This window comes from Chelonia mydas, chromosome 1 (assembly GCF_015237465.2).
Source record: "Chelonia mydas isolate rCheMyd1 chromosome 1, rCheMyd1.pri.v2, whole genome shotgun sequence".
Classification (NCBI taxonomy): Eukaryota; Metazoa; Chordata; order Testudines; family Cheloniidae; genus Chelonia; species Chelonia mydas.
In genome coordinates this window covers 95,207,819-95,233,445 of record NC_057849.1, presented here as the reverse complement: position 1 = coordinate 95,233,445, position 25,627 = coordinate 95,207,819, and the positions used below count along the sequence as shown (strand labels likewise).

Sequence of the window (25,627 nt, the reverse complement as noted above, 5' to 3'; positions counted from 1 at the left end):
ATATGTAGGAGCATTGCCAGCAGATCGAGGGACGTGATCGTTCCCCTCTATTCGACATTGGTGAGGCCTCATCTGGAGTACTGTGTCCAGTTTTGGGCCCCACACTACAAGAAGGATGTGGAAAAATTGGAAAGAGTCCAGCAGAGGGCAACGAAAATGATTAGGGGACTGGAACACATGACTTATGAGGAGAGGCTGAGGGAACTGGGATTGTTTAGTCTGCGGAAGAGAAGAATGAGGGGGGATTTGATAGCTGCTTTCAACTACCTGAAAGGGGGTTCCAAAGAGGATGGCTCTAGACTGTTCTCAGTGGTAGCTGATGACAGAACAAGGAGTAATGGTCTCAAGATGCAGTGGGGGAGGTTTAGGTTGGATATTAGGAAAAACTTTTTCACTAGGAGGGTGGTGAAACATTGGAATGCGTTACCTAGGGAGGTGGTGGAATCTCCTTCCTTAGAAGTTTTTAAGGTCAGGCTTGACAAAGCCCTGGCTGGGATGATTTAGTTGGGGATTGGTCCTGCTTTGAGCAGGGGGTTGGACTAGATGACCTCCTGAGGTCCCTTCCAACCCTAATATTCTATGAACAGGAGCCAGGCCTGGATCACATTCACTTAGGCCCAAAAGAGAAAAGCTGTCTGCTTCAGTTACTCAGATCGATGTTTTCAGGACAACTGAATCCCAAAAATCTGGTGCAGGCAAAGGTTGTAGCCATTGTGAAACCAGAAAAACTGCTGGAAGATCCTAAGGGCTGTCAACCCAGCTCTCTCCTTTGTGTTACATATAAGTTTATGGATAGATTGAGTCTGATGTGCATCAACAAAATTATCAAACCACAACTGCCCTTTGTTCAGGTTGGCCCAAGATCAAGTCATTTGCCTAACACAAGACATTGATGATACCTTTGAGAAGAGCAAGAAGGTTGGTGCTGTTCTGGTGTACTTATCAGCTGCATATGACACTGTCTGGCATGTGGCTGACTGCCACATTGCTGCAGACTATTCCTTGGAGGCCCCTGGTTTGGTTCATCATGAAAGTCATCATGAATCATAACTTCATCTTGCAAACTGGAGACAAAGTCAGCTAGCTCAGGTGTCTTTGTAATGGATTCCTGCAAGGATCCATTCTAGCTCCTCCCCTTTTTAACATATATCATTATGACCTACCAACAACTAAGGCCAGTAAGTATGTATATGCAGATGAGATCGGTCTTGCTCATGTGTGTAATGACCTACATGATATCAAAGGCTCACTCAGCCAGGACATGGCTACTTACCTTTGTCAGTGGAGATTTATACTAAGAAAGTCTAAGATGATGGCCACAACTTTCCATCTGAACAATCACCTGGTAATCAACTCCTTACAGCCTATGCTGAGGATCATCCACTCCCTTGCCAGGCAGTTGTCACTTACTAAGAAGTCAAACTGGACCACAGCCTAACATACTGGCCTTATCTAGAAAATATAAAGAAAAAAATTGCTTCCTGCACTGCCTTGATCCAGAAGCTAGCAGGAACCTCCTGGGAAGGAGAGGCAAATGTGCTATGAACCTCAGTACTGGAGCTGGCATTTGCTCCACTGAAATATTGTGCAGCACTTTGGGGGCAGAAGTTGGCACCCACATCTCGTTGATGTGGAGCTGAAATACAGTCTCCATGTCATTAGTGGCTGTCTTACCCACACATTAGCATCTAATTTATGTGTGTTGGCTCTTATAGCTCATCCAAAACTTTGACAGGATGCCATCACCCTTAAAACTTCATGGAAAGCTATGAATGATGAAAACAACCTGCTGTACACAAGGGTGACAATGGTTTTGACAGGTGCAAATATGCAGTGTCTACTTCCCACAAGAAAATCTGCCTGCCTCTAGAAGAAAACACCTCCACAGGCAGTTCCTGTTGACTTGCCAGGATTGCCTTTGCAACATCCTTTTATGGGAATTCTGGCAATAAGGAAGATGTTTTTCCTTAGTATGTGTGAGCCTGACGGGTAATTATCACAGGGCTATCCAGCCAGCACTCCATCGCACCGCCAGTGGCATAGGCTCCCATTGATTTCAGCAGTTTTTGGATGAGGCTCTCAATGAGTGAGACGGGCAGAGCTTGTGGCAGAAATTTGAAAATACCAATATTAACTCATCAAGAAAAAAGGAACAATGAGTGGAAATCCTAGCACTGACAGAGATCTCATTAAAGATTTTAAGTAAGTTAGCTAAAATAAGGAAGAGGTAATTACCTAGACGACAGAGAATGTTCAGCATTCCTTTTGCAAAATGGAATTTAGGCTGGGAAGTAGGAAGATTTCTGGTGAGTTGCTTGAAAAATCAGTGACTGCTCATGGAACTAAACTGGAAACACTGCAGAGGGTTTTTGAAATTCTTGTTTTTAAGTATAAAGTTACATTACAAAGGAAAATGAAAATTATGAAAAATCTATAAGACATAATTTAAGGTCAACATTTTCAAATCTGAGTGTCTAAAATTTGGCTGCTTAATCCATACTTAGATATCTAACTATAAACTGACTGATTTTCAAAGGTGCTGAGCACATGCAGTGCCCATTGTCTTAAATGGGAATTTTTAGATCACTTCTGATAATCAGGTCACTTATATTTAGGTGCCTTATGTCCCACTCCTACAAAAACAAACTTGTGTAACTTTAAGACCACAAAGAGTCCCACTGATTTAAAATTAAATATTACGGCTGTCAAGCGATTAAAAAAATTAATCACAATTGTGTTATTAAGAAATTAATGGTGATTAATCATGCAATTAATCGCACTGTTAAACAATAATAGAATACCATTTATTTAAATATTTTTGGATGTTTTCTACATTTTCAAATATATTGATTTCAATTACAACACAGAATACAAACTGTACAGTGCTCACTTTATACTTATTTTTATTACAAGTATTTGCACTGTAAAAAAACAGAAATAGTATTTTTCAATTCATTTAATACAAGTACTGTAGTTCAATCTCTTTATCATGAAAGTTGATCTTACAAACATAGAATTATGTACAAAAACAACTGCATTCAAAAATAAAACAATGTAAAATTTTAGAACCTGCAAGTCCACTCAGTCCCACTTCTTGTTCAGCCAATTGCTCAGACAAACAACTTTGTTTATATTTGCAGGAGATAATGCTGCCTGCTTCTTATTTACAATGTCACCTGAAAGTGAGAACAGGCATTCTCATGGCACTGTTGTAGCCGGCATTCCAAGATATTTTTGTGCCAAATGCACTAAAGATTCATATGTCCTTTCATGCTTCAACCACCATTCCAGGGGTCATGCTGATGACAGAGTCTGCTTGATAACAATCCAAAACAGTGCAGACCGATGCATGTTCATTTTCATTTTCATTTTCATAGTCAGATGCCACCAGCAGAAGGTTGATTTTCTTTTTTGGTGGTTTGGATTCTGTAATTTCCTCATTGTAGTGTTGCTCTTTTAAGACTTCTGAAAGCATGCCTCGTCCCTCAGATTTTGGAAGGCACTTCAGATTCTTAAACGTTGGATTGACTTTAAACCTTCTTTGTGTTTTGTCACATCTGCAGTGAAAGTGTTCTTAAAACGAACAACATGTGCTGGGTCATCATCCGAGACCGCTATAACATGAAATATATGGCAGAATGCGTGTAAAACAGAGCAGGAGACGTACAGTTCTCCCCAAGGAGTTCAGTCACAAATTTAATTAACACATTATTTTTGAACGAGCATCACCAGCATGGAAGCATATCCTCTGGAATGTTGGCCAAAGCATGATAGGGCATACAATTGTTTAGCATATCTAGCATGTAAATACCTTACAATGCCAGCTATAAAAGTGCCATGCAAATGTCTGTTCTCACTTTCTGGTGACATTATAAATAAGAAGAGGGCAGCATTATCTCCTGTAAATGTAAACAAACTTGTTTGTCTTAGCAATTGGCTGAATAAGTAATAGGACTGACTGGACTTGTAGGCTCTGAAGTTTTACATTGTTTTGTTTTTGAATGCAATTATGTAACAAAAAAAATCTACATTTGTAAGTTGCACTTTCATGACAAAGAGATTGCACTACAGTACTTGTATGAGGTGAGTTGAAAAATACTACTTCTTTTATCATTTTTACAGTGCAAATATTTGTAATCAAAAATACAATAAACTTTGATTTCAATTACAACACAGAATAAAATATATATGAAAATGTAGAAGAACACCCAAAGTAGTTAATACATTTCAATTGGAATTCTATTTTTAACAGTGCGATTAAAACCGCAATTAATTGCGATTAATTTTTTTAATCGCAATTAATTTTTTTGAGTTAATCGCATGAGTTAATTGTGATTAATCAACAGCCCTATTAAATATATAAGTTAATGATTATAGGATCATGGCCTAAATAAGGATTTATAAGCCAAATTTTAGGCACTCAGGATTGAAAAAATTTGCCCTGGAGAATACTTTTAGAAAATATTTGCAAGATGATTTAGAATTTATGGTAAGGTTTTATCCCTTTGTGAAAATCATACTTTCTATGAAATGTTCATGAAAGAGCATTTCTGTTCCATCTGTTGATGAATATTGAATTATCTGCTCAATGGGCATCTCTGTCTTCTGATAAATCTTCTGAAATTTTTCTTCTGAATTAGTGACAAATATAAACCTATGAATCAGCTCGGCTAAATTGAATCAGTCCTCTGCACCTGCTGTAGAACACAGTTATGCCTTTAGGCAGAGAAATATGGTTGCTTCACTAGTGATATGGGAAGGCTTGACATAAGTAATTGTTTTTGTTAGTTCATTAAATTCACCAATAAGTTTACTATGTACAATTTCGTATTTTTGATTTGAGTAATAAGAGGAAAGAAAGTTACAGACCCAACATTTCTCTTGTGTCTGGGACTGGGAACATCTGCTTTCTTTACAGACATACTTTGATATGTGTTTTAAACAATCTAAGGCCTAATTTGTTTGAAAAATTCACAGGCATAAAAAAGTACTTACTTTTGTGCAATAAAAGTAGGATCAAAGAATTCAGATGTAATTCTGTTCGCATACAGGGAGCAACCAGTCATAGAGCACAACCCTAAAATGCATCAGATGAATAAATAATTCAGTGGAATCAGTATAATAATTATGGGCCTGACTGTAGTGCCCAGGGGTGGTGAGTTATATGGTGAGTTATATGCTCAAGCAATATTCAGGGCCCGGGAGCCCAGCTCCACCAATGGTCGGGGCTGGGTTTCTCCCCCGGCCCCGCCGCCCGCCCCTGCGTGCCTGCGCCCTGGGCAGCTGCCTCCTGCAGCTGGCGCTGTGCTGCACTCTGCCAGCTCCCGGGATCAACTGCCGCCGCAGGGTCCTAGTGCCCCCTAACCACTAGTGCCAGGGCAGGCTGACCCAGGCTGACCCTGCCCCTGCCCTTCCGCCTTGGATGGACGGATCCTTCCCTTTTCCGGCGGGACCCTTCACCAGCACAGGTCCGTGTCCCCCCACCCACAGTCACTGCTCCTGCCTCACACTGGGCAAGGGCAGCCCCATCCCCCACCCCCAGTGAGGCTACAGTGAGGGGCAGCAGCAGGGGAGGAGGTGCACACATGATGGCAGACCCCCCCCCCCCCCCGGCACCCACCACAGGGAAGGCGAGGGGGCTTCCTGGACCTGAGAGGGGCCCTAGGGACACATACAGTGACAACGGTGTGAGGTGAGTGTGCTGCCGTGGGGGGAGAGGGCTGCAGGGGAGTCCTCCTCTCTGGCCCCTTCCCCGGGGTAGCCTGCCTGCACCCCAAACTCCTCATCCCTGGCCCCACCCCACCCCAGAGTCCGCGCCCCCCACAGCCCAACCATCTGTCCCAGCCCTGAGCCGCCTCCTGCACCATGATCCCCTCATCCCCGGCCTCAGCCCTCACCCCCACACCCCAACCCTCTGCCCGAGCCCCTCCCACACCCCAAGTGCCTCACCCCCAGCCCCACCCCAGGGCCCTCACATTTTTACATTATTTTAAAAAATATATATCAGCTTACAAGGCAGGTGTGTGGGGGCAGGACTTGGACCCGTTCTGGGCACCACCAAAAATTATACAAACCTGCCGCCCCTGCTGCTGCCAGTGAAGCCACGGGAGCTGTGCCACTGATTTCTGTGGGAGTAGGATGAGGTCTTATGTGACTTCAAATATATATTTAAAGGTAGAATTGCATATTTACCAGAAAGTATGAAAATCATCCCAGCTAAACAAGCGACTTTAGCTTTAGTCTGATCTGAGCCTCCAACTTTCGTACACTTCATCCCAACCATTGCAAATATGGAGCCAAAGAATCCAAGACTGACAGCAGCAATCATGAGTCCTCTGCAGGCTTGGATATAACCTGTAATCACAATGTGTAATCCTGATATTAGAATAGCATTAACTAATGATTTTCATTGTAGTCCCTTTGGTTGACTCTGCCCATGGTTGCGCAGGAATAACTGCAAGCAGAATTAGGGCCTGGCTTTTCTTGTGATTTAATCTCATTTTTGAGCACAGCCATACAGGGTACTGTATACCACTTACAAGATGATCAGTCCCTTCATCTTCATTAAAGTTTGATCCAAATCCCAATGAAATCAATGGAAATACTCCCATTGAGTGCAATGGGCTTTGGATCAAGCACTAAGGCCCAGATCCACAAAGGTATTTAGGTTCCTAACTTCCACTGATTTCAGTGGAAATTAGGAGTCTACCTACCTGTGAGAAGCAGGGCTGAAGACCCTGATTTAGCAAAATATTGAAGTATGTGCCTATCTTTAAGCACATGAGTATTGATTTCAGTTGAACTACTAGTATGCTTTAAGTTAGGCATATGCTAAGTACCTTGCTGAATGAGGGCCTTTCTTCAGTGGCAGTTGAGGACGCCCAGTACCTCACAGAGGTAAGGCCCTTGAACTGGATAGACTGAATACTATTTTCTACCTTCTGAAAATTAATTATAGTTGAAATATTGTGATAAACAGTACTGTAATTATGGGGGGGGGGGCAATGCAATATTGTACAGTTAAGTAATCACCATAAGAGATTATTCCTCATAACATAGTATGGCGTTCATTTAAAATGAATATACACTTGCATTAGTATTGTTTATTCATTTCATCTTGATACCGGGGGGGCGGAGTGTGTGTGTGAAACATTTCTGGTTCTATTACTATTCGAACATGCTATACTTTACTCGTTCCCTCACAGCCTTAATAGATTTCTTAATGATAGATACCAAATAAACAGGAAACCTGTGTAAAAGTACATAATTAATGGAACGTGCATTCATCAAAATATTTTAAAAGACTACTGGTTGGAGCTCCATGTAAAAAGTAACACACAAGAAGCCATTTGCAGCGTACACCAAGTTTTATTGATCCTACAGAACTCAGGAACTATCCTATGTATTCTTGAACACCAGCTAATGGCAATTATCTATTAACTATTTATGTACCTTGCACATGAAAAAACTATATTAAAAGAACATTAGTAAGATTGCAAAGTCACACACTCAAAAGTTAGGAAATGGCAGAAGTTAAGTTGCCTGGGAAAACTTAATTGGACCTTCCTGTGTGTATGCATTAGGACACAGTCTATAATGATGCGATCACATATTTTTTTCACAAGACCCTGCCTCATTTGATGCACAAGAGAGAGGCAGTGCTCATTTAATGAACAACTATTAAATACTTTATTTTCTCCTCATTGTTCAGCGTGTGGCCCCTGGCCTTATTTACAGCACACTTTTCAAATCCTTCTCTGAAGACAGAATTATTAATTTCCTTCATAGGTTTTTCTATGGTGGTCATCACTACAGTATCTGAGCACTTCACAAACATTAATGGATTTACTTGCACAACACCGCTGTGAGATGAGGGAATATTATTAATCCATTTTACAGCTGGGGAACTGAGGCACAGTGAGATTAATATCCAAAATATCCACTAATTTTTGGTGCCCAATTTGAGACACTTAAGCCCTGATTTTTCAGAGTACGTAGCATTTATATAGCACTCAGTATGTTCAACGCGTAGCTCCCATTGACTTCAGTGGCATCTGTGAGTCCTTAGCCCTTCTGCTAATCAGACCCTAGAGACTCGTATTGGGCACCAAGAAAACGAGGCACTCACAATTAGTGACAACCTGTGAAAAGTCTGGGTTAAGTGACTTACTTAGCATTCCATAGGAACTGCGTGACAGAGTCAGAGATAGCATCCAATGCTTTAGAGTAGCAGGCAGCTGCCTTGATAGGGTTGCCAAGCTTCCAGGATTGTCCTGGAGTCTCCAGGAATTAAAGATTAATCTTTAATTAAAGATTATGCCATCTGAGAAAACCTCTAGGAATATGTCCAACCAAAATTGGCAACCCTACTTGACTATGAAGTGAGCTGTAGCTCATGAAAGCTTATGCTCAAATAAATTTGTTAGTCTCTAAGGTGCCACAAGTCCTCCTTTTCTACTTGACTATGATATCATCCTTTCTCTTTCTGCAGTCCACTGACTAACTCACTACAGACGTTCCAACTTCTGAAACAAATGAGGTGGGGTCCTCAAGACACCTTTCAATATACTACTATGATTCAGCCCCAGAATAGGGTAGAAAAAAGATGTGATCATGTCAATAACGATCATGTAATCATGTATCGTAATGCATATGCACAAAGGGGCCAAGTTAAGGTTGCATAGACAACTTTACTTCTGATTTTTCCTATCTTTTGAGTGCTTGACTTTGCAATCTTAATAATGTAGTTTTAAGGCAATTTTTTAAAAAAAAGTAAATTGAAAAAACAAATTCTGTCATGTGGTATCATATTGACACCTACACGGATCATTAGCAGGGTTGGAATCTTTAGATCCACTGCACAGATCTCTGCCTCTTGAGCTAAAGGAGTAAACAGTAGCAGTAGGGAGTTATCATTCTCGAATTGGCCCAGCAGTAGAAAGGGCTAGGATACCTTGCCAGTAGGTTTCACATCTATTTGTTGTTCCTGCCCCCACTCCTCCCCCCGCCCCCCCCCCCCCAGTGTTTCCTGCATGCTGCTGAACAGCTGATCACAGCAGGTGGGAGGCATTGGGAAGGAGGGGGAAGAGTTGATTGGCAGGGCCCACTGGCAGGTGGGAGGGCTGGGGGGAGGAGGAGGAACTGGTCCATGGATGCTGAGCACCCACTAATGGAGAACCCACAGAGTCAGCGCCTATGCCTTCTGAATTCAAATCAGGTGGCTTCCTCCTCCAATGTGGCTGAGCACCAGCAGGGTGGTCACTGAGAGCACAGGAGAGACAATTTCCCTGTTCTCAGTTCTAGTGTCTGGCCCCACCCTGGCCCCAAGCAGCCAAAAGCAGGGGAAGTCTGGCTTTGCCCCTGTAGCCTTAGGATGGAGGGAATCTGCTCTGTAGGACTGATGCATGCAGTCATGTCAGCACTAGCTTAGGAGCTGTGAGATGCTGGAGCATGATCAGCGAGGGAAGAGTCTTCAGTGATTTTACTTACTTTACTTACTTTTACTTAACTATAAGAAGTCTCGACTGAGCATGTGTGAACTGTGATTTTTTCAATCACAGTGTGGGCTGGTTTTTACAGGGATAACAAAATGCACATCCCTGAAACAAAGGCCACTCCCCTGCCACCTTTCAAGTCCATGCTCCAATGCATTGCAGTGCTAAAACTTCTTAAATAAAAAATTCCCAGAATTTTTTTAATGTTGCAAAACAACATTTTTTCCCTAGCCTCAGTCTAAGAAATATTTGAATTGTTCTGGCTGAAATTCTCCACCTTTTAGCCCCCTCTGCCTCCTCCAAAAAGTAGCTTGAGGTAGACACAGTTAAAGTTTGGCAAAATTATACCTGAAAACAGGATTTTATAATGGGAACTGCCAGGCAAATAAATGGTGCTATATCAGCCCTGCCTATAATATAGTTATCTCTTATTTATATAGCATTCCTGTGACAAATGTCTGCTGAAGGAAAACAGTATTAATCTGAATAAATTTGAACTATTTACAAACATCCGATATATGATAAGTCATGTATACACATGTATAAATGTGGCAAAGTAAATGTAGAAAAAAAAGTCAGTGCATAAAAAAAGCATACCCCAGACATTTTAGCTTGCTACCAGAGTTGTTACACCAACATTGCTGTGAAATAGCTGTGAGCTGGAAAAGTATTCTGGATACTCACGTATCGTTTTTCTAGTTTGCTTCTGGAATTCCTATGTGCAGAACACGTTGCATTTTAAGATGGAGCAGAGGTTTTTTTTAAAGTAAGGTCTATTTTCTCCCCTTTCCCCTATCTGCAGAAAAGTGGCAGATACTAAAAAGTGGCCAGAAGACCTAAGAGATAGTCTCCTCTGGGGATAGAGTTAATGGCCATCCAGGGAGGACAAGGGATGTTCCCTGAAACCTTTAGAGCCTGAGGAAAGTGGAAAAACTGGTTCCAGCTCTGCAGATCCTGTAGGATGTTCTGAGAGAGCCACTCTGTAGAGCCCTGCAAATCTGTGGCTATCCATGGACCATTTTTGCGGATCAGATGTGGATACAAATTTTGTATCTGTGCAGGGCTCTACCTCTCTCTTATCTCCCCAGCCCCACCCTCCTGGCAACACAGCTCACTCAGGAGCCAGAGTGCCATTGCCTCGCATCTCTCCCGTCAGCTCCACATACACACATTTGGCTCAAAGTAACTATAGGAGGTGTTTAGTATTGATGGGGTTCATCAGCAAAATGTAGGTAGAGCTAAGAATGCAATCAAATTCCCACACACAGTTCTATTGAGCCTTAGAGGAGAAATTCTTTCAGTATGATCAGTGCTAAACCACTACTGAACAGTGCATAGGAGCACCTCCAAATGTTGAGGGTTGTTCCCAAAACCCAGAAAGAAGTTAGTGACTAAAAGTTATGAGAACGAACCAAACTATTTGGGTATGCCTAACAGTGAGTAATTTGAATTATTTTCTAGACTGCGCTGGCACATATTGTAAAAGGCTTGCCCACTTGTGGGAAGGTTTATGTAGGAAAAGTCACATATACTTGACTTGGATAGAGTGAAATTTTATTAGTAGTAGAATGCCAGGAGAAACGGAGAATGAGAGTCTAAAATTGTTTCAATTCCTATTCCATTGATAATGAACCTCCTGTTTTTATGCCAAATCCTGCACTCTTATTCACTCTTTACTCAAGCAAAGCTGACAATGATGTCAGTAGCAGTGAAGTTTTAACAGGAACTTCAAAATCTGGTCCTTTAAAAAAATACATAATTATGTACATATGTAGCTAATAAGCTGCTTCATTTTTAATTGTAGCAATATAAATATTCATAATCTCTCATCACCTTATTTTCCTTGTTTTGGAAATGTTTTTGTGGTAACACCATTTAGTAAAGCAGTAGATGAAAACTGGCCAAGGAAGCCATTATTTTTGACAGGTACAATTTACTGCCACTGTTAGTTGCTAATTAACATATTAAGGTGCTGAAGCATGAATTTATTTACCCAGAGGTACTCTAAAGCTTAATTTGTGGCTAAATCTCCAAGGAGAAATATTAAACATTTACCAAAAATAACTAGCCTATGCAAAAAACAACATGGCTGAGATTCATTCCTTAGTAAATGTCAAAGCACACTTTGGAAATAATAGAGGGTAGTGAGACTGCAAGAAATAATTAACTCACTCAAACAAGGAAGCAGTTTCAATTAGCAGAAATACCATGACTTGGAATATCATTGGAATCTGTTGCCCAAAAATTCTCAGTTTTGTAGGCCAACCAGACTCTGAGTTCAGTTCAGCTCAACCAAAGAAATCATCCAATAAGGGTGTTTTTTAATGCAGAATTTAGAAAATAAAATTTTGACAACGTAAACGAAACAAGGGAGCCGGGGAGAAGATTCCATGAGTTCCACTTGGGACCTCATTATACAGCTCTAATTTACCTGGGAGTTACCTAGTTACTATGGTGCTGGGTGATATAGAAAACTGCAGACGTATAGCTAGCTGCAGAAGATGTGTTAGAAATTGACTTGGAAATGAGAACCAGGGTAATGATCTTTTTATCAAGTCCAACTTCTGCTTGCTTGGACCTGGGTTAAATGTATTGCGTATGAATGTGTTTGGTTACAGCAGTGACACATCTTTTGCTTTGTTGATTTTTTCTTAGACACAAACTAGCTAATAAGACCATGACATTGCTCAATAAAATGTAGAAAGGCCAAACAAGTCAAAGGGGAGATTGCCAAGGTGTACTTCTTCAGTATCTTCTAGTGAAGACCAGAAATCCACTGTTTCCACACACATATTGTCACCATGAATTATTTGGCACTGGGGTATAATTATATACATCTGTTGGGCATCCAAATAAACAACAGCCAAAACAGACTGAAAGTGACACATTTTAAACAGAGTAGAAACAAAATAGTTATTAGGAGTATCTGACAAGTTTTCACCACATTGTGCATGGTCAGCAACATTCCAATAGAAAACTATTTCAGGGGTTTTTTTTTTAACAAATATGTTTTGTCTCACATTCCAAAGAATCTTGTTAGGTAATGGTCTTTAGTGTCTCATTACTGTCATGTGTGACAAAAAGTTATGTGGAGCTCATACATCTATTAAGTATAATACACGGAAAAATGTACAATGCTCTGGGGATGCGTGCTTTCAATAAATAAAATAAATACTTGCTATGCTATCATTAAGACTGCATCATGGAAAACGGTGAGATTGCTTTATAGATATTGCACAGATTCCCTTTTCAAACACACACCTATAGCATTTGTGGTTCTAAGCTCTAATGCCCCTTTTATTTCATAAGTACATATTTGTTCAGCTACGTTATTTTAACTTGTCATTTGATCCACTGGTGTGGAATGCTGTAAATGATATGCTGATGTTGTTTAGTTGTTTTATTATTGTTTATGTCTGTGACCAGCAACACACAAAATTAAAAGGGTAGTAAATTAAAGGCCTGTTTGTGCCTTCCTTACTCAGGCAATCCTCCACCCCACACCACACGATGATTTTGCTCGTGTAAGAAGTGTCAGATTGGGCCCTTAAACACGATGGACTATATTGTGCCCATTATACATAGGGCCTAGCAAGAGGCATTACGGAGCTGCATTGTCCCAAAGGAAAGCAAAGGTGTTCTTCCCAGACTCCCCCAACCCTAATCCCTTCTTTACACACATGCACACACACACTGTTAGTGCATGGGGAGCATGGACACTGCTACCCACCTTCATGGAGAGTGCAGCACATTCTCTCTGCATGGGGCTGGGTAGCTCCGCTTGCTAGAGCCTGGCAATGGTGATGGAGCAATTGATCCACCTCCTTTCTTCCTCACTCCCTCATGCTTCCCTACCCAGGGGAATAGGGAGGATGCAGTTCCTACATTGCCTTGATCATAGGAACTGGAATTCAGCTTAGTCCTAGGAAGGTCGTGCAGGAGGAGATGGGGGGAAGCTCTCTAAGCGTATGTCTATACTGCAATGGAAGTCCAGGGTTTGAACTCAGTCTCAAGCCTAACTCCCCTCCCATCTACACACAAATTGCACTAACTCACAGCTCAAACCCTGGGTCCCAGGGCTCCATGGGGGTGGAGGGCCCAAGCCTGAGTCAAGTCAGGACCCAGGGCTGAAGACCTATTGCTTTGCAGTATAGACACAACCTCATGCTCTGGGAGTCCATCAATCCCACAGACACTCCTGTTCTTTCGATAATTTTAGTTATCAAAACAGTCTTAAAATTAAATAACATTTAGGAAGTCCTTAGCCTAAGCTGTTGACTCTGTGGGTTTGTCTATGCTGCAATGTAAGCCGAGGATTAGTAGAACTTGAATTAGAAGATCCTGGGTTTGTTAACTTAGGGCTTGAAAGTCTACAGGTTGGTTTGCACACTGCACCATGAACATAAGGTCTCAGTGGCCACATTTTGGGAACTAGGAAGTCTGGAATATGTGTGGTTGGACTCCGGCATGCATAATGCAGTGTAGACTCTGGGACCCAGGGTTCAACAATTCTTAACTTGAGTTACAAATAAGTGTAGATACTCAAGGCCTAGGTCCACAAACAGTACTAACTCGAGTTCTACTAACCCTGGGCTAACAGTGCAGGGTAGACATATCCTAAGAGCTAGGCAGAATTTGACTTTATGTTGAGGCAGAAACCTTCCTGGCCCATGGGATATCCCAAGTGCAGTACAGCCTGTGCACTTCTGCTTTGTTGGGAGGGGGAACGTATACCCCTGCCACTGTGGAACACAGATCCTTGGCAGATTCTCCAGCCCCCCACAGAAGGGGAATGTGGACACAGGTTTGGCTGCTGCATTCATTGCTACTCAGATCCACCTGCTGAACCTTAGACTGATGTAGTTGCTCCTCAGCCACTCCACATCCTGCCCGGGCTTTGAGGGATGATGTCACTCCTAACACTCCCTGTCATTCACTCACGTTGTGTCCTGGAACCAGGATTTGACCCTACATTGTTTATTATTAGAGCTATTGACTGCATTCCTGCTCCTCTCTAAGTTATTAATTTTGTCACGGTGACCAGATCAGGCCTTGTAGGTTTTTCATTTCAAACTAGTTTGTGCCCAAGTGAGCTGTAGCTACATAATAAAAACTAAACGTTCAGCTGCAGATCAGTTAACTTGAACTGCACTTGCTAGGGAGAGTGAAGCAAACTACCTGATAGTCCATGTTTTCTTGATCTTGTATTTTAAATTTTTCTTTCTGTCCTATCTTTTCTTCTCTTTGGTATTCTGATTGACCAAATATTCCTGATCCCACAAGATTTATTGTTGATTTTACATACCTTAATAAAAAGTAAGCCTGGAACTAAATACCCAGTTAGAAAGGAGGATTTAGTAATCTTTAGGGCTGTTGATTAATTGCAGTTAACTCACGCAATTAACTGAAAAAAGTTAATTGCAATTAAAAAAATGAATCACAATTAAAATCACAAAGTTTTAATTGCACTATTAAACAATAGAATACCAATTGGAATTTATTAAATATTTTTTGGATATTTTTCTACATTTTAAAATATATTGATTTCAATTACAACACAGAAAACAAATGTACAGTGCTCACTTTATTATTATTATTTTTATTACAAATATTTGCACTGTAAAAATGATAAATAAAAGAAATAGTATTTTTCAATTCACCGTATACAAGTACTGTAGTGCAATCTCTCTATCATGAAAATGCAATTTACAAATGTAGATTTTTTTGTTACATAACTTCACTCAAAAACAAAACAATGGAAAACTGTAGAGCCTACAAATCTGCTCAGTCCTATTACTTGTTCAGCCAATCGCTAAAAGAAACAAGTTTGTCTACATTTACAGGAGATAATGCTGCCCACTTATTTTTTACAATGTCACCTGAAAGTGAGAACAGACATTCGCATGGCACTTTTGTAGCCAGCATTGCAAGGTATTTACGCACCAGATGTGCTGAACATTCACATATCCCCATATGCTTTGTCCACCATTCCAGAGGACATGTTTCCATGTGATGACGCTCGTTAAAAAAATCATGTGTTAATTAAATTTGTGACTGAACTCCTTGGGGGGAGAATTGTATGTCTCCTGTTCTGTTTTACCCGCATTCTGCCAGATAATTCATGTTATAGCCCTCTTGGATGATGACCCAGCACATGTTGTTCATTTTAAGAACACTGTCACTGGAGATTTAACAAAATGCAAAGCAGATACCATTGTGAGATTATTAAAGATAACTACAGCGCTTGGCCCAAGGTTTAAGAATCTGAAGTGACTTTCAAAATCTGAGAGGGACGAGGTGTGGAGCATGCTTTCAGAAGTCTTAAAAGAGCAACACTCCGATGCGGAAACTACAGAATCCGAACCACCAAAAAAGAAAATAAGCCTTCCGCTGGTGGCATCTGACTCAGATGATGAAAATGAACATGCGTCGGTCCACACTTCTGTGGATCATTATCGAACAGATCCATCATCAGCATGGACGCATGTCCTCTGGAATGGTGGTTGAAGCATGAAGGGACACATGAATCTTTAGTGCATCTGGCATGTAAATATCTTGCGACATTGGCTACAACAGTGCCATGAGAATGCCTGTTCTCACTTTCAGGTGACATTGTAAACAAAAAGCAGGCACCATTATCTCCTGCAAATGTAAACAAACTTGTTTGTCTGAGTGATTGGCTGAACAAGAAGTAGGACTGAGTGGACTTGTAGGCTCTAAAGTTTTACATTGTTTTATTTTTGAATGCAGGTTTTTTTACGTACTTCTATATTTGTAAGTTCAACTTTCATGATAAAGAGATTCCACTACAGTACTTGCATTAGGTGAATTGAAAAAAAAAATTCTTTTGTTTTTTACAATGGTGGCAAATTGCCGGCACTACTATGATAGGTCTCGTGCTTTCTCTTCTTGGGAGGTGGGGGTGGTTCAGGGCACCATTGCTTGCCCCTGAACTGGGGTATTAACTGTCCCACTAATGTCCTAAAGGAGGGGATGGAGAGGGAGGGACCCGGGCCCGCCCTCTACTCCGGGTCCCAGCCCAGGGGCCCTAGGGATAGCAGTAAACCACTAGAACTAGCAGTTCCTTCCTCGGGCTACTTCCCTCTCCTGCTCTTCAGCTTGTGGAGCTTCCTGCCCTCCCTCTGCACAGGCCAGGAGTCCCTTTACCTAGGGTCTTGGTCTTCTTAGCCCACCACAGCACTTCTCCAAACTCTCCTCTGCTTCCCTCCAAACTGCTCTCTGCTCCAACACCAATCCACTCTGTTTCAACTCCTCCAAACTGCTCTTTACTCCAGTGCCAATCCACTCTGCTTCAACTCCTCCAAACTGCTCTCTACTCCCACATCAATCCACTCTGCTTCAACTCCTCCAAACTGCTCTCTGCTCCAACACCAATCCACTCTGCTTCAACTCCTCCTATCTGATTGAAGCAGGGGGGTTTTATCAGAAGACTGGCTTCAGGTGCTCTAACTGGCTTCAGGTACTTTAATTAATTTATAGCAAACTTTCTTTCCTCTACAGGGAATCAGTCTCCCTTCTAACACTCTCCTGCTCTGCTCGGTGACCCCGTCCGGTTCCCTCCGTCTGACCCTTTGATTGAGGGGAAGAGCGAGAGACCCCAGCCCCAGCCGTTGCCACTGTGGATACCATCATCACTGTCACCTAGGTGGGGTCCTATCACACCTGGTGTACGTCCCCCCCACCCCCAAACTGCTCACCCCGCAGCCATGCCCATCTTGTCAGGCACTCTCAGGAGAGGGATAATCGGTGACACTGGGCGTGGCACTAGGTAACTCGAAGGGGTGGAAGACCATGAGTGTCGAGGAAGCCCCCCCGCTCTAGGCCACCAGGTAACTCAGGAGGGTGGAAGACCATGAGTGTCGAGAAAGCCCCCCCACTCTGGGCCCAGGCTGGCCTGAACACTTCTCCCTCCTGAAGGCTGCTGTGTTATACCTTGTGTTTGCTTTTGTTTTGTTGCATAGTTTTGCTTTATCCTTTTTGGTGATTCTTTGTAAGTGTTACACAAATAAAATTCTTTTCTGCTTCAAAAACAAAAAAACAAAAAAACCACTCTCCTGCTGCTCTCTGGCCATGCAGTATCACACAATGCAAATATTTGTAATAAAAAATAAATCTAAAGTGAGCACTGTGTACTGTGTATTCTGTGTTGTAATTGAAATCAATATATTTGAAAATGTAGAAAACATCCCCAAATATTTAAATGAATGGTATTCTATTATTGTTAAACAGTGCTATTAATTTTTTAATTGTGCGATTAATCACGCTTAACTTTTTTAATCTCTTGACAGCACTAGTAATTTTTAAAGATGACCGAATGGCTGCAGCCTTTGAATATGATCCTCCAACTGACTCCAAGGAGGAGGATCGCAGCACCAGTGCCAAACCCGACTGAAGTCAGTGAGCCGTATCCACAACTGATGTAATTTATCATGGCATCATTTAAATCAATGGAGCCAAGACAAATTACAGTATCTGAGGATCTGACCCACTGACTCTACACAGGTGCTGTGGTCTGCTCGTATGGAACAAGTGGCATGATTCGAGTGTGAACTCCTCTATTTATCCATAAATGAGGAACAGCATAAGCAAGAGTAGTTCAAGGTGACCTATGCTAACCTGGCACTGTATCACTGATCAGCTCTAGAGGGACCTTTTATAGGAGACATAAGTTAAAGGTTTTATATCTCATTATTAATCCCCTATAGCCATTCAGCTCCCAACCATTTTTAAAAGGCAGTTTCCACATCAGAAATATTATTGCCCTCTCTCACAGCCACGTGTCAAAAGGGGGAGCACTAATATACCAAATACCGTAGATCCTAATTTGTTTTACAGAAATGATCATGCCTGTTTTCACACTTTCTGTTTTTTGAATATCAGCAGGTTATCTCAGAGATTATCTGTAGTGTTGGTGGGATACGTTGTCTGACCATTGCACTGTGATAATAATCATGTCATTAGAACTTCAGAAATTGCCTAAATTTCCTGCATCATTTTCAGCCCTTCAAATGAAAAGTTGAGCAACAGTTAAATATAATCCAGGCAATAGATTAAGCACTGAAACAAGTAACGTAGCAACCAACATATTGTCTATACAGTTTACTCAAAATGGTGTAAAGGTTTTTTAAGAAAAATCCTTCCTGCCTAAAGAGTGTATATGATTCCTCTTAAATTACACAAAAGTAGAGATTTGCAGCAATAAAGTAATATTTAGCTTTAAACACTGTGTTCAAATTGAAAGTTTTGATTCTGTATTGCTGATCCCTTCAAAACTAAGCAATGCATATTTGTGCCTACCTACATGTTGCAAGCTTTTAAACCAATATATATCAGTGAAGTAATTACATCTGAGTTTAAAACCACTTAATAAAAAGGAAAAGAACATTAATTACAGAATAATTACATTCTTTCCCTCCAATCACTGCAAAAACATAAAGGAAAATATAGCAATAGTTTAAAAACAAATAAGAGAATAAAAATAATAGCTCCCGTTCTTTTCTTATCAACTCCAGATGCACTGTTGAGCTTCCAAGTGGAAAATAAATAATTCTTGATAACAGGAGAAAGCAGGATGTAGAATTATATTAACGTAAACTGTATCTAGTGAAATACCTTTCTGTTAATTTAAAAAGTTGCTGGAGGAAAGTTACAAGTTCATCAAGTAATATTTAAAATTTGCATTTAAGGTCTTTGATTTCCAGCAAAATAATAATAGAAGGGAAACAATTCATACTGGGGGCTACTTAAAAAAATGTTCCAATGTGTGTATAAAACTTTCTTCCCTACTGTCCTGGGAAACAAGCACATTCTTTATGGTTGATAAACAGGTATTTTTACATGCAATGTTTGAAACCATATTTTATTCAACTGTAAATTGGCAAGGATTGTTTCTCTCTCTATAGATATTATGTTGATGCATTGAATTAAAATACAGATTACGCTGATAGACCAAGAAAAAGAATGCTTCCTATGGCAGGTAAGTAAGACTTGCTGAAGGGCTAAAAACAGAGTCGAAGTGCACCAAATAGAAATTAAACTGCTGAGAATATTCTGAGAAATCCCTCCATTAACCATGGCTGCTACTGTCATCCCCCCAAACTCTCCCATTCAGAAGCTGAAGAGGCCAAAATATGGTTTCTAAAAGGGTTTCTTCTGGCCTTTTTCATTGTTATAAAGAGCACTCTCCCGACCCCAGCAAACAAACCCTCGTAATCTCGCCCACCAAATCATTAACCTCTTGCCTCCCGACCTGTAGCAGATCACTAGAAAGGCTGGCTAGAGAGGGTCACCTCAGTGCCAGCTCTTCTCATCCGCAACCCCTCTAGGACGCCTGGCCAGCTGTGTTGCAGCAGGCCCGTTGCTCTGGGGACGTTTGTGTGTGTGTATAGTTCACACAATGAGCCTAGCCCCTTCTCGCTGGAGGCCAGTAGCTCGGGGGGGGGGGGGGGGTTGCTTACTAGCCGGGGGTGGGGGGGCTCTGGACGCCTACCCCAGCCCGCGGCTGGCCGGCGGGCGGACAGACAGACAGACAGACAGGGAGAAGCAAAGAGGTATAAGAAGCCCCAGCAGGGGCTGGTGCAGACCGTCCAGTGCCAGCATGGAGGGGAAGTCCTTGCAGTTGGACACGCCGGTGGAGTCGGTCACGCAGGTCTTCCAGAGGTTGGCCCAGAAGGTGGCGGTGGTGATGACGGTGCCGTCGATGGAGGAGACCTTCCAGTAGTCCGTGGGCAGCGTGGAGGAGACCAGCACCCAGCCCGAGATGGCCAGCAGGAAGGCGATGATCTCCGCAGCCAGGCTGGCCATGGGGGACGCTGGGCGAGCGGAGCCCGGGGCGCCGGCGGCAGGCGGCAGGCTGAGGCGGCGGCGGCGGGGAGCGGTCCCGAAGCAGCAGGCGCCCGCTGGCTGGAGGAACTGCACAGAGCACCTGGCCCGGCAGCCGCCCCGCTCGGCAGCCGCATCAGCAGGGGGAGCTGCAGCCCCAGAGACCCCACCCCTGCAGCCCGCGGAGCATCCTCCCCCCGCCTGCGAAACCCTAGCCGGGGCGAGATGAGCGACCTCCTCCCGCCGCGCCGGGCAGCCGGCGCCCCTTCCCGCCCCCAGCCCCAGCCCCAGCCCGGGGGCGCAGCTGCTCTTCTCCCGCTCTCGTAGCCGCGCGCACTGACCTTATTCCCGGACCTCCCTTCCCCCTCAGCAGCCGCGGCTGTGCCGGGTGCGTTGCTTTTAAACCACAAAGGGACCAGGCTGCGAGCCCGACCGCGCCGGCTCCCCGCCAGCGTTTGTACCCAGGCCCCCCCAGTGCGAATAGAGGGCACGGGGCGACGCTCCGATTGCACCCGTGCACACTGGACCGTGACCCCGCCCGGCATGACAGCACCGCGAAACCTCAGGTCTGGCCGCTGGCGCTGATGCAGGCTGTTGGATCCCACCGATCCCACGGCCTCGATGGAGAACAGAACATGTTTAGCCTGTGTTTAAATCTGGGCCCGGCCGCACCCCAGTGCAGCCGTGCTGCAAAAACTTGGATGTGGCATCGGGATCCTGCCAGATCGCGGCCACAAACCCAGTCATGGTTGTTTCTGCTATTCCACCAAACAGTGTGCACCCAGCATATTCTGGAGTCAACGCTCTACTTTGCCATCTGTGTCCTATAGGATCTGGATATCTGTTGGCCACTTACCCTCCTTTCTTACCATCTAAAATGTAGTACACAGACAGTGTCTGCTAGTCCACCAGAATAATCCAGATCCCAAAGCAACAGAATATTGTTGTATCAGGAGGCATCATGGTCTGCCCCAGCTTCTGGGGCTTCTTATACCGTATGTCTGCCTGCCTGCCCACATAGGTTAACCAGAGCTATGGTCTTCCTTTGATTAGTAAGGGGAAACACTAATGTGGTATTGAGCTGCTAGCCTATAGATAGCGAGAAGGCGCTAGGATTGGTGACAGTGCAATGTATAGACACTCATCTCTCCTATGGAGAGCAATTTGTTTATGGGATGTGTTTATATCTTATTTCGCAGTAGCTATTCCCCTCAATTTTGGCTAGTCGACAAGGCTTTAGAGGAGGGGTTGTAGATCCATTGAAACATTCCCATCTATCCAGCATTTCTAATCAAGCCTTTGTAATGCTCTGTAGTTTGGATAGGCAAAGTTTAATTGTTGGATGGAAACGATTATAAGAGGGTGTTTTGTTGATTTGTTTGGAGGGGTTTTTTTGGGTGGGGGGAGGTGGAAGAGGGTTGTTCTTTATAATAATGAAAAAGACCAGGAGAAACACTTTAGGAAATTGCATTTTGTATTCTCTTGTGCATGTGAGAGTTTTGGGGGCTCTCACTAGCAGACATAGGGGGGCTGTCACTAACAGGGGGAAGGATAGCTCAGTGGTTTGAGCATTGGCCTGCTAAACCCAGGGTTGCGAGTTCAATCATTGAGGGGGCCATTTAGGGATCTGGGGCAAAAATTGGGGATTGGTCCTGCTTTGAGCTGGGAGTTGGGGTAGATGACCTCCTGAGGTCCCTTCCAACCCTTATAATCTATGATAGTAGCTGGGGGGATTTCTTAATATTTTCTAGCTTTGTTTGTCTCAGTAGTGCTAGTTGGGGGTGGGGCATGATGCAAGTGCCACCCCCAAGCTTTTTGCATTGACTGTGGAGCCACTGTTAAGCAGAGGTCCTGTACTGTGCAGCTGCTGCCGGAGCAGTCTGAAGTGACACTCCAAATGGGTGGTCACAATGCCACAGAAATCTGACCCAGCTGCCCCTCCGTACTGATGGAAGGGCAGCTGGATCAAACAGTGTTGGGACACTCTGTTCCTGTACTGTACAGTCGAGCACAGGGGAATCCACAGAGAATTTGGCTCCTGGTAGCACTGGCTCATGCATTGTGTGTGGTTAATAGAGATGGGAGACTCCCTGGCCAAAGGATACCTGGGGTCCCTGAAGGAATGGGGAAGTCAAGTGGGTGCCCGGGATCCCTGCCAAGGGGATGGAGGGGGAACCAGAATTTGCCCTCCCCACAAGAAATATCTGAATTGGTGCCAAAGGTTTTTTGCCCTTTGACAAGCCTTATTTATCAGCTCTGGGAAACAAGAGCTCCATATAGAACCTATACTCCATATAGAACCTAATCTATATTTTAATTAAATATATGGATATGTATTTCTCCATATAATCCTACACAACGCACACAGAGAAAAATCCTTGCCAGTGTATATTGAATAAAATATGGTTTCAAACATTGCACGTAAAAATATGTGTTTATCAAGCATAAAGAATGAACTTGTTTTCCAGGGTAGTGCTAACGCAACCTGTATAAACTCATAGAAACATTTTAAAAATAGCCCCCAATTTGAATTGTTTCCCTTCTATTACTGATTTTTCTGAAAACGAGCTTAGATGCCAGACATTTTAATATTGTTGCCCCAACTTTTTAATTATGTGTTGAACTTGTAACTTTCTACCTGCAACTTTTTTAATTAACAGACTGATGATATTCCACAAGCCAGAGTTTGCATTAATATAATTCTACATCCTGGTTTCTCCTATGGTCAGTAGTTATTTATTTTCCATTTGAAAGCTCAACAATGCCTTTGGAGTTGACATGAAAAGCACACAAGTTAATTTGTCTTTTCTCTTATTTGTTTTGAAACAATTGTTACATTATCTTTTATGTTTTTGCCAAACAGGCAGTGGTTGAAGGGGAAGAACAAGCCTTTACGTCTTTCTTTTATAATGAATGTTCTTTTGCTTTTTACCAAGTGGTTATTAACATTAACTTAATTACTTCATTGATATATAGCAGTTTAAAAAGCCTGCAACGGTTAGGTAGGCAGACATGTTTCAGAAAGTCTCTGAGGGAGTGTACTCTGTTGCCAGTTTCCCACTCTATTGATGGTCTGAGGATATTATCAAGATCTATGTCCACAGCTACTGATACAGTGGTTCCTGAATGCCCTTGCTCTGACTTTGCCCTTCCAGGTCACTGTGGTTCACAGATGACTTGCAGAGGATGAAAGGAGAGGGAAGAAGGTTATAATACCAGTGGACAAAGTCCCAGACTAAGTCTGATCTATATGACATAAATCATTTTTAAAAAATCTTATTTGGAAGCTGTGCAGGAGAGGGTAAGTTTTATCTCCATCATAGTACTGTAGTGTTATGCACATTTGAATTGTTTTGGGTCGTGGATAGCTTGGTTAATCCAATCTACCCACACTTGGAAACTGAATCGAGTCTTTTTTCTTGTTGTGAGGAATTTGCTGATTACTATGTTGATAAAATTGTTGGTTGTAGATGCAGCTTGTTGAATTCATGGGTGCAGGATAAGGTTTGGGGAAGACAAATGCAGATCATTCTTTGTGTTTTGGTCAGTGTTTCTCCCTGAAGGTGTGGAAGTGTTCAGGGTCCTTTGGGCCTCCTCCTGGGCATTGGGAACTATGTCACTCCAGGCTGGTAAAGGCCAGTAGTGAGAGAGTGGGTCCTTTGTTGGTGGAAGTTATCATTGCTTTGTTGTGTGAGGGTTGGATGCTAGGTGTGTTCAAAGATGCGTCAGTGAGGCTTTTACTCAAGAAATCAACTCATGTTTCTGATGATCTCACCAACACATTATTGGTATTGAGTCTCCTGCTTTGTGGGGGTTGATCATTAAGAAGATGGCGATGAAGCAGCTATGGCAATGTTACCAGTATTGAGATTTTCTTGTTGCTAGTAAATCTGGATTTAGACTTGGGTATGGGACAAAAACTGCAGGCACTGGTCAATGATCTCCGGCTTATAGATGAACATAATAGATCTGATTCTTCTGTATACTAGATCTGATTCTTTTTTATACATTACATCAATGTGGCAGAGTAAATAGGCCTCAAAGTGAGTATAAATGTAAATTAGCCATATTTTAAGGTCTGTTTTACAACGACAGTGAAATGAGAACCAGGCCCACAATGTCCATGGTGACTTTATTGGGTCTATCCCTTGTCTTTGATGTGGTTGATCATGAGGTGCTGATGACAATGCCATGGTCCTTAGTAGAAATAGATGGAACTGCTCTGAAGTAGCTTTGTTTCTTAATATCAGAGAGGAACCAGAAAGTGATTATTCATCTATCCCAAAGACTCGCTCATGCTAGGAACTGCAGGGTTCTGCTGTATTGCCCACCCATTTTTTCAATATGTGTATTAGACCTTTAGGAAGGTTAATAAAGAGATTGTGGGCTACAATGTCTGCATTAGGTGAATGTTACCCAGCTGTATTTCTCCTTACAGCTGATTCCTTTGGTGCAGGGTAATGGATGACCAGGAGACTGGGTCCTGAATGAGGACCAGCTGGTTGAGGCTCAGTCTGGATAAGGCTGAGATAACATTAGTAGGTTTGGGAAAGCAACACAAGAATTGACTAGAATTATATCAGCATGGCAAACTGACTGTGCAGCCATTGATTGTGAATTAATTTCACAACTTAGTGGTCTTATTTGACCCAAAGCTATTACTGTGTGCCCTGATACCGGCCCTGAAGAACATATTTTTCCATCTTTGCTTGCTAAGTTGTATAACTTTGTGGCAGGGACATGCTCCACTCTTGCCTCTTTCAAGACAAGCAAACTATTCGGAGACCTTCTTCAAGTCAAACACCCAGTTATTTATTTACAAAGTTCATTCCCACCACCTTTATAGATCGTGCAGCAGCTTTAATAGTATCCTGGGGCTGTAAGGCAGAGACCTTCTGTGGCCCTAGCTCTACCAGCCTACAGCTCTTTCACTTTCTCTCTCCCTTTTGTGCTTCCTTCCTGTGCCTTTGTACCCTCTGAGTTAATGAGGTAATTAGCTTTTTACTCTTTTCAGCCTATTGCGAATTGATCAGTTTGGTACAGTTCCCATATTCAGGTGAGCACTGGGAAACTAATTGAAGTTGCAGTGATCAGAGTGCTGAATCTGTTGCTGTTGTCCAGCACTCTGTCATAGATGTCTTGTTTCAGATGTGGACCTGGTGACATTTTTCTGTGTCTTTGTATCTTGAGATTAAACTACTGTGATGCACTCCACTTGAGGCTACAATTTAAGACCTTTCAGAAGCCGAAGCTAGTCCAGAATGTGGCAGGACAATTATTAAAGGCAATTT

The 25,627-nt window shown here is 42.6% G+C and overlaps 1 protein-coding gene across 2 annotated transcripts in view; it reads right to left on the bottom strand.

Annotated features, from left to right (window-relative positions):
- The window catches only part of CLDN10 (claudin 10), a 104,935-nt gene that overhangs the window by 12,988 nt on the left and 66,320 nt on the right, over window positions 1-25,627 (bottom strand). Inside the window, exons 1-3 of one of the 2 annotated variants that reach the window (XM_037895852.2) lie at window positions 20,099-20,503; window positions 6,193-6,354; window positions 4,996-5,077 (exon numbers count right to left, since the gene is read on the bottom strand). In XM_037895852.2, the coding sequence (XP_037751780.1) occupies window positions 4,996-5,077; window positions 6,193-6,354; window positions 20,099-20,318 (464 nt within the window). In that variant the 5' untranslated portion in view covers window positions 20,319-20,503. Of the gene's footprint in view, window positions 1-4,995; window positions 5,078-6,192; window positions 6,355-20,098; window positions 20,504-25,627 lie in introns of those variants that run through there. The other variant, XM_037895859.2, reaches the window with a different exon arrangement.